Source organism: Brachyhypopomus gauderio, chromosome 4 (assembly GCF_052324685.1).
Source record: "Brachyhypopomus gauderio isolate BG-103 chromosome 4, BGAUD_0.2, whole genome shotgun sequence".
Classification (NCBI taxonomy): Eukaryota; Metazoa; Chordata; class Actinopteri; order Gymnotiformes; family Hypopomidae; genus Brachyhypopomus; species Brachyhypopomus gauderio.
In genome coordinates, this window is record NC_135214.1 from 21,858,422 (window position 1) to 21,868,421 (window position 10,000).

Below are 10,000 nucleotides of genomic sequence, written 5' to 3' on the forward strand. Positions count from 1 at the left end.
ACAATAACTGATCAATATGCTTGTTTGCTTGTTTGTTCATGTCAGGAGGATTTGTGACCACACAAGCATTTCCTATTTGACAACAGTGATGATGGCTAGTCCATTAATAGAGCAAGTATTGCTTATGGCTACACATTTTATGTTGGGTGCAGTGCCTCTCTCCCTCTCTCTCTCTCTCTCTCTCTCCCTCTCTCTCTCTCTCTCTCTCTCTATCTCTCCCTCTCTCTCTTGCTTCTGAAAGGTGAACCCCCCTAGACTGCAGGCACGAGCATGTATGTGTGTGTGTGTGTGTGTGTGTGTGTGTGTGTGTGTGTGTGTTTTCTGTACTGACTGGTCAGTGTTGGGCTGAGGGCAAGGACATAGTCTTTCCATGTAACTACAGAGGCTCTCATGGAAAACCGTACACGCTCCCAGCACCACCCCTCTACTGCCCCTCCACACCCACCCCTCTACTGCCCCTCCACCCCCACCCCTCTACTGCCCCTCCACCCCCCTCTACTGCCCCTCCACCCCCCTTTACTGCCCCTCCACCCCCCTCTACTGCCCCTCCACCCCCACCCCTCTACTGCCCCTCCACCCCCTCTACTGCCCCTCCACCCCCCCCACTGCCCCTCCACCCCCCTCTAATGCCCCTCCACCACCACCCCTCTACTGCCCCTCCACCCCCCTCTACTGCCCCTCCACCCCCACCCCTCTACTGCCCCTCCACCCCCTCTACTGCCCCTCCACCCCCCTCTACTGCCCCTCCACCACCCCCTCTACTGCCCCTCCACCACCCCTCTACTGCCCCTCCACCCCCCTCTACTGCCCCTCCACCCCCTCTACTGCCCCTCCACCCCCCTCTACTGCCCCTCCACCACCCCTCTACTGCCCCTCCACCCCCCCTCTACTGCCCCTCCACCCCCCTCTACTGCCCCTCCACCACCCCCTCTACTGCCCCTCCACCCCCCTCTACTGCCCCTCCACCCCCTCTACTGCCCCTCCACCCCCCTCTACTGCCCCTTCACCACCCCTCTACTGCCCCTCCACCCCCCTCTACTGCCCCCCCCACTGCCCCTCCACCCCCCTCTACTGCCCCTCCACCCCCCTCTACTGCCTCTCCACCACCCCCTCTACTGCCCCTCCACCCCCCTCTACTGCCCCTCCACCCCCCTCTACTGCCCCTTCTCCACCCCCTCTACTGCCCCTCCACCCCCCTCTACTGCCCCTCCACCCCCTCTACTGCCCCTCCACCCCCCTCTACTGCCCCTTCACCACCCCTCTACTGCCCCTCCACCCCCCTCTACTGCCCCCCCCACTGCCCCTCCACCCCCCTCTACTGCCCCTCTACCCCCTCTACTGCCCCTCCACCCCCCCCACTGCCCCTCCACCCCCCTCTACTGCCCCTCCACCCCCCCCACTGCCCCCTCCACCCCCCCCACTGCCCCTCCACCCCCCTCTACTGCCCCTCCACCCCCCCCACTGCCCCTCCACCCCCTCTACTGCTCCTCCACCCCCCTCTACTGCCCCTCCACCCCCCTCTACTGCCCCTCCACCCCCTCTACTGCCCCTCCACCCCCCTCTACTGCCCCTCCACCCCCCTCTACTGCCCCTCTACCCCCCTCTACTGCCCCTCTACCCCCCTCTACTGCCCCTCCACCCCCTCTACTGCCCCTCCACCCCCCTCTACTGCCCCTCTACCCCCCTCTACTGCCCCTCTACCCCCCTTCCTCCACCCCTGATCTCCTCACATTCCATGGTTAATCATGGCTAATAGCGTCACTACCCATAGCTCCTGGCTATTCTTGTCCCATAGCACACTGGAAAGGGCTCCAACCCTCCAGATGTCTGTGTGGACCTCAGAAAGGAAGCAGTATCGATGTGTGTTTTATTTACGTGTATTTGTGTGTGCATGAATATGGGAAGAGACAGAGACAGTGTTGGTGTGTTGGTGTACGTATTATAAGGTCTTCTGAGTCATTCCTTCACACAGTTCTTATTCGTATAGTCTATAGTGGTGGGCACTCCTCCAATGATATTGTGATTTGTGTCGGTGGCAGTTTGAAAAGATGTAGTGGCTGGTCACATGTGTACTGTACGCTCGGCCACACCCTCTGGAGGTGGAGGTGTTTGATGGAGATTTTGCTAGCTAGATGGGGGAACTGGACATGACTTGGGTAAGACAAAAGTCCCAAGTACTGCAATGCTTAAAAACTTTCTGAATTTATCAAGTGAGAGACCAGCTGTGACTGTTGTTTTGACTCTGAAATACACATTTGTGGGCTAATATTTTCTAATAATGAGTTATTATTAGAGCACTACAAGAGCACTGCTTTATGTTGTAAATTTCATCAAAGCTATTAAAATGTACACAAGCATTAGAAAATGTATAGATGCAGGGTTGCCAACTGTCACGCACTGGACTGTCTCCACACGCTCTCATGCCACGTTTCTGATTTCTCACGCCGAAAAAAAAAATCTAGTTTATTTACCTCTGATCCATATCTATGATTCAATGAGTTACTAGTTCGCTCTGGCGCCAACCACCGACGATCGATCCATCGCGATATAATACTTGTGTCCATTTTACAACGGCCCAGTAACAATTTACGTTTGCCACCCCCTCCTCAACAATTTACACTCGCCACCCCCTCCAGGTTCAAATCTCACTCCAAGCGATCTTGAAAAGTTGGCAACCCTGTAGATGTTAGCTGAGAAATGCAGTGATACACTATATTTCATCAAAGACATTCATAATATGTACTATTACTACAATTATTGCTGATATATAGGGTGTCATGGATGGCAAACGACTCCAGTGAAATACTGAAACTTGGAATCAACTTGGCAGACAGTACAGACCAATGGCAGTATAGACCCATGACTTATTTAAGTACACTGACCATTAAATGTGGTCCAGGATCATCCACATTAAAGGAGACATATTACTATTCTTTATTACCACTTACGACAGTTCCCTGTGGTCCTCTGGGAAGACCAAGGACCTGCACAAGGTCTGGCTAAAGTTGCCCGTTTAGCCACTCTTCCGCCATTTTTGGCTGAGCTCATCCGTCTCATTTTTTGTTGTTTTTTTGCTGTTATGACTTCATAAAATACTGAAGACCAAGTCTAATCACCAAATCATCCAAAAACATGATTGCAAATCCAAACAGCATGCAGAACTGCATAATCTCCATTTATTAAGACGAACAGCTTCCAAGATTTCTCACCTGCAAAGAAAATGCTACTTTATTTTATTATGTTTCCTAGTTACTGTAACCATATCAACCAGCTGTGCACTTTCTTTTGACCCAGGCTTAAGGTCAAGTTTGGATTACGTGCACTGTTGATGAATCCATCAGCGACCTCATATAAGTGTTTCAGTGTGCTTGTTACAAATGATTTGAAGCCATGCCTCTTTTCCTACCTTTTAAACGAACTCATGGACAGAAGCTTACTCATGACCGCCCCCTCCACCTCGCCAAAGAACATGCCTGTCTGAGACAAAGAGAGAGGTGCTAGAGTCATTATTACAGCTTCAGATCAGAGAATCAAACAAAAGAGGTAGAGGAGAAGTCAGGAGTAGAGGAAGATCAGAAAAACACAAATAGGATGTAGAGTAAAGACCTAGAGTCACTCGTACAGGCTGACGTAATCACTTATGCTTATCACTAGGTAGTCGCTGCTTATATCACGGGTAAACAGCTAAATGCTCTTTAAATGTAGCTAGCTAGCTAGACAGAAACTAAGGCTTAAAATCCCTGATAAAAATCCAATTGAACACAACTTAAGTTTCTATCTAAATAGCTAGCTTGGGGACTTAATAAAGCTCTTTAAACTTAGCTAGCCTTCAACGTAATGAGAAACTGTATAACACAACTGTTGTTTGTGACTAAAAACCCTGTGTAAAATAATTCATCCAGAAACACTTCCATTGTGTTGTGGGCCACTTCCGTTGTGTTGTGGCTGGATTTGCATTGTTTCTGAATGTGCAGGTCATTTCTGAAATGTAGCGTATGCGTTGTCATTTTGATTTTGAATTTGCTTTGCGTATTTGCAGCTTGTTTTTCCTTTGCAGTGCGATGGACTTTAAGGGCCACCATACATTTAAAACAACTTAGTTTTGCTACTTCAGTCCCGTTAAACTGTATAATGATACTGTATAATGCAGCTCTTGTTACTAGCTAAAAATGTACAGAGACGCTGCTCATAATTTGTCCGGAAACACTTCCTTTGTGTTGTGACTGGATTTGCAGCTCGTTTCTGACATGTAGTACATGTTGTCATTTTGATTAATTTGTTTTGTGTATTTGCAGCGCGTTTATGTTTTGCAGCGAGATGGGTTTTCTCAGCCACCGTAATGCAGTTCCTCTGACAACGCCATAGACATCATTTCTGACCCTTCACATGTAACAAATGGGTCCGAAATAAAGAGCTGGAAGAGCCTGAATTTGTCCTACCTCCTTCTCCAATTTCTGTATGATTTTAAACAATGCATACTTTTCTCTATAGGCTGTTTTGTTTGAAGTTTTATGATGTCACAAATTAGGTCCACAAGCAGCCAGAGGTTTGTGCTCCAACTGTATAATAAACCTTGATGGACTTCCAACCACACCTTCTTTAACTGGTAAAAATCTTGGTGTTATAATGGTTCCCAGTCTCTCTTTTGAAACTCGTGTAAATAATATCTCTAGAACAGCCTTCCTGCACAATAGGAACACTGCAAAAATTAGGAACACACTGCCTTCCCAGAATATAGAAAAACTAGTCCATGCATTTGTCACCTCCAGACTGGACTACTGTAATGACTTACAATCTGGCCGTACTGCTTAAACAGGCTCCAGCTAGTTCAAAATGCAGCAGCCAGAGTTCTTACCAGAACTAGAGTTTGATCACATTACTACCATATTAGCTGCAGTCCCTTCTTAGGTAAAGGTGAATATCTGAGGTTCATGGGCATTGAGAGTTTTGGTCAACTGGAGTATTATGATGCTGTTGACTGAGAGTGGCGGAGTGCTGATGTCCCAGGGAGCCCTTGTGCCTGTGCTACCATCTGGCTCCGCCCTTTTAGCTGTGCTACCTTCTGACTCCGCCCTTTTAGCTGTGCTACCTTCTGGCTCCGCCCTTTTAGCTGTGCTACCTTCCAGTACTGCCCTTGTGCCTGTGCTACCTTCTGGCTCCGCCCTTTTAGCTGTGCTACTTTCTGGCTCCGCCCTTTTAGCTGTGCTACCTTCTGGCTCCGCCCTTTTAGCTGTGCTACCTTCTGGCTCCGCCCATTTAGCTGTGCTACCTTCTGGTACCGCCCTTTTAGCTGTGCTAATTTCTGGCACCGCCCTTTTAGCTGTTTTACCTTCTGGCTCCGCCCTTTTAACTGTGCTACTTTCTGGCTCCGCCCTTTTAGCTGTGCTACCTTCTGGCTCCACCCTTTTAGCTGTGCTACCTTCTGGCTCCGCCTGTGCTGCCGTAGACAGATGCCGTAGAGTCCATCCTTGCACGCTATATTCCATGAAATGACACTTCTCTGAACTTAGTCATGTCTAATAATCCTTGATCCCGCTGCGACCCCCCCCCCCCCCCCTCCTTCACCCCCCCTCCACTGCTCTGGTCTGATGTCCCTGTGCCAGATGCCTTTTGGACATACCTACAACCCGCAAACCACAACTAGGACTATGATGGACATTCTTATTTCACTGGTTCTGGACCCATAGTATTGTTAACCTTGTAAATCCTGTAAAGCTGCTTTGCGACAACTTGAGTTGTTAAAAGCGCTATACAAATAAACTTTGATTGATTGATTGATTGGTTGATTCTTAAATGTTCACATATGCTATTATTGTGCTGTCCATTGCTGATCAGAAGAGGACGGGTCCCCCTCAAGGTTTCTTCCTCATGCTACAGGGAGTTTTTTCTTGCCAGTGGCGTGCTCACTGGAGGCTTAGACATGGACTTGGGCATATGTAGAGCTGTTTTGTGAGACATTGTTGTAAAAATTCCACATACCACAAATATCACACATTTTATCATACATTTTATGCAGCACTCATAAGGTCAATTTATAGGAATTTTTCCATCTACCATTCAGCTCATATATTCCACTGTGACATTTCAGATGTTAGTGACGAACGTTTTGCAGGCATACACTGCTCTCCTTTGCTGTATGGTGTTGTGTACAAAGAACACTGGGTGGCACTTGTACACGCGATTAGGCACATTAGCAACAGTAGGGCTGTCACCATTTCTCAAAGTCCACAGTGTTGTACTCCTCCACATAACTAGGTGATATCCACAGAGGAACTCAAGACTGAAGAACTTTCCAGTCCCATGTCAAGAACATGCAGCGGTTCCTGGGGCCCAGGCTATTCCCACGCTATTCCGAATGTCAAGTTCCCCAACATGGAAGAAAGAGGAAGGGAACTGACACACGAGTAGTAACATGCACTTCTGGATAGTAATGATGCAGTATTGTTACACACCACAGACTCTTGGGGATGGGGAAAGCCAGTTGGCAGCCAATACACCTATCCAAGACTCACATCATATCTACTACACTGTCCATAATGCTTATCTGTGCTGCAGTGTGCCCACACCTGAGAATGGATGCAGCCTTCAGACGATAACTCCTACCTCTCTCAGTGCCAAGTTTCTAAGCTTAACACATAACAACGATGACATGACTGAGTGGCTATCCAGGCAGAATGAAACCAAAAACTTAAGATGCTCTTGAATGTAGACCATTGGCAGAGGTGCACAGTGACATATGAAATTATTACAAATAATGTATCACATGACAAGCTCATAAGCCAAGAATTTCCAAACTATCTGGTTATATCCTATGAAATCTTCCATAGGAACTTGGCATCCCAGAGAGATTTTTAGATATTGCGCGGTGCCCAAATATTCAGTAACTGTTAGGGGTCCAAAGCTTAAGCAGTAGGGAGTGATAAAGTGGGGTGAGATGCAGAAATTAACCACTGCATATTACCCACAAACTGATCAACCAAACTCAGATACAATGATAGCATCACCAGATATGGGATTGGTAGCTGAGATATTATTTGGCTCCAACAACCACAACTTTTTAAAAACAGTACCTTTAAAAAAAATCCAACCAGCAGATTCTCATAGACAACTACATATTTGTGCTAAGCAGTTCCTTTATTACCCATTGCAATAAAAATCTTACCAAAGAGGAGTCTTCAGCCACAAGGATAAAACCATTGTTGTCTATGAGATAACAATTTATGTCCTGCAGAGATCAAGAGGAAAAATTGATAAGTTAAAATGCTGTTAGGGACACTGATGTTATAAGTTAGTTTAGTCTAGTGGGAAATGTCTTGTTAATGACTGTTTTTTATACACAAAAATTACTAAAATACAAAGATTTTAGAAGTGAATAAGGTATCGCTAAACATCACTTTAAATGTATTAAGAATATATGGTAAAGTATAGCTAGATAGATTTGTTAAAGGAGAAATTATTAGTCTGGGTGAAAAGTAGATTACTTTACTTGAAAACAAGGCCATATCTTTCTTTAGAATCACTTAAAAAATACCATAGGGAGTGAGATCTAGGGGAGGAGTGAGATCTAGGGTAGGAGTGAGATCTAAGGAAGAAGTGAGATCTAGGGTAGGAGTGAGATCTAAAGAAGAAGTGAGATCTAGGGTAGGAGTGAGATCTAGGGTAGGAGTGAGATCTAAGGAAGAAGTGAGATCTAGGGTAGGAGTGAGATCTAGGGGAGGAGTGAGATCTAAGGAAGAAGTGAGATCTAGGGGAGGAGTGAGATCTAGGGGAGGAGTGAGATCTAGGGTAGAAGTGAGATCTAAGGAAGAAGTGAGATCTAGGGTAGGAGTGAGATCTAGGGGAGGAGTGAGATCTAGGGTAGGAGTGAGATCTAGGGAAGAAGTGAGATCTAGGATAGGAGTGAGATCTAGGGGAGGAGTGAGATCTAGGGTAGGAGTGAGATCTAAGGAAGAAGTGAGATCTAGGGTAGGAGTGAGATCTAGGGGAGGAGTGAGATCTAGGGGAGGAGTGAGATCTAGGGTAGAAGTGAGATCTAAGGAAGAAGTGAGATCTAGGGTAGGAGTGAGATCTAGGGGAGGAGTGAGATCTAGGGGAGGAGTGAGATCTAAGGAAGAAGTGAGATCTAGGGGAGGAGTGAGATCTAGGGGAGGAGTGCACACTCACATCATCATCACAGCTAATGGAGCATTTCCCATCCACTGCTGCACACTAGAGTGAGAAGCAAAGACGTATGGTTTCAACACAGGGTCCTGCACATGCATTTGGTGCACGCAGACGTGCAGACATGTTAGCACTGCTGTGGAATCAAAGTTAAATGTCCAATACAGCCAATCCAAACATTTATCCACCTGGTTCATCACATAGCCAACTAATGCATGTCATGTGTTAGCAGCACACTGGGAGCTCTGTCTCATTTCTGGACCCACACAATGTTCCAGACAGAGGGAGAGAATGTGCAAAGAGAAACAGAGTTTTGAGTCTTAATTTGCATAACAAAGTGCAGAGCTAGAACTGCAGTGTATCTTCATGTATCAAGCACTTAATTAGCTCCAAAACTCATTAAGGACTGATTGGCTAGGAGATTTATACTACGACCCAATATCTGCATTGCATCATTCAGTCCTCCATTTTGAGGGGTTAATTGGCAGACAATTTTGAGTACTGAAAAAATCCTCTTGTATATGTATTATAGCTCTATTTGATGACATAAATACACCCTGTCATTGTCTCCATGGTGAATGTAACTGCCTATATCGTTTTGAACTAAAAATAGAGAGAATCAAACATGAAGTGACAATGAGCTGCAGCTTATTGGAAGTGAACTGTGAATCCTCCTTCACACTTTGTCAGCGCGGACACAGGTTGTTTGAAGCGCAGACTGGCGTCTCAAATACCACATTTATTCACTACACTTCTCCCTCCTGCAGTGGGCTCACAGATTAGCAGCTCAGTTTAATCTTCAGTTTAACCGTCATGATTTAAACATTTAAAAATGTTGTTTTTAAAATATTGTAACACAAACCTCATACTCAATACTTTGTATTTATTAGAAGGTTGCTATATATTACTAGGGTTACTGGGTTTCAGTAAATGTAATCCAGAAAAAATACATTCACCTGTGAAAACTGGATGAGAAATGCAGATTTATAAGAAATGCAGATTTATGAGAAATATTCATAAAATTGACAGACTGAAAATAACATATCAACTTTAATCAATCCCAGTATGTATTCACATTTGTGTGTGTGTGTGTGTGTGTGTATGTGTGTGTGTGTCTTTTACCTGTCTGCTGGCAGTCCAGAACTTCCTCTGAAAGAACTCCAGCTTCATCTGTATCCCCACAGCTGGAAGACATCGGAGATAAATCAAACGCACCATAATGGGTGGTATCATCTGGTGAGTGTTTAAAGTGCTTTAAAAGTCAGCAAGATCAGAGTGCCAAAGTCTTTCAGCTGTCTATGCTTTTACTGTATCATTGGACAGCACTAATTCAAGTACTGATGATACCAAAGACATGTGGGACGTGGGTCCATGTAAGCGTGACTGGTCTTTCTGTCTGGGTTGTAAGAGTGTCCTCATTTCCTTCTTCCTTCAATGATCAATACAATGATCTCAAATGATCTGTTAGGTCCAACATTGGACAGTTAGTGCACACCAACGCAGGTTGGCCCTACACATCTCATGCAGATGGAGGTTAAAGCGATAGAAAACATGAATGCTGCTGCTTAAGCGTAACTCTACAGTGCACACACACTCCGAACAGGGTTTTCAAACCTCCAGAAATCTGTTAATCCACACAATCTGGATTTAGCTTTGGCTGTCAGAGGATGTTCTCAAAATACCCACAGGGTGTGTTAGAATCATAATAAAAGGGCAATAATTAAATGCGACATATTAAGGTCAAGAGCAACTGATAAATTACAACACCTTAATACCAAATGTATTAAAGTGAGTGGGGGTCCACCAGTGTATTAAATTGAGTCTGTGTCACTGTGACCCT

General features: G+C 45.8%; 1 protein-coding gene across 1 annotated transcript in view; it reads right to left on the reverse strand.

Moving 5' to 3' along the window:
* cacna2d3a (calcium channel, voltage-dependent, alpha 2/delta subunit 3a) overlaps window positions 1-10,000 on the reverse strand; it is a 242,577-nt gene that overhangs the window by 18,252 nt on the left and 214,325 nt on the right. The window contains exons 28-31 of the mRNA XM_077003026.1: window positions 9,283-9,344; window positions 8,164-8,208; window positions 7,163-7,225; window positions 3,407-3,477 (exon numbers count right to left, since the gene is read on the reverse strand). Of these exons, the coding sequence (XP_076859141.1) occupies window positions 3,407-3,477; window positions 7,163-7,225; window positions 8,164-8,208; window positions 9,283-9,344 (241 nt within the window). The remainder of the gene's footprint in view (window positions 1-3,406; window positions 3,478-7,162; window positions 7,226-8,163; window positions 8,209-9,282; window positions 9,345-10,000) is intronic.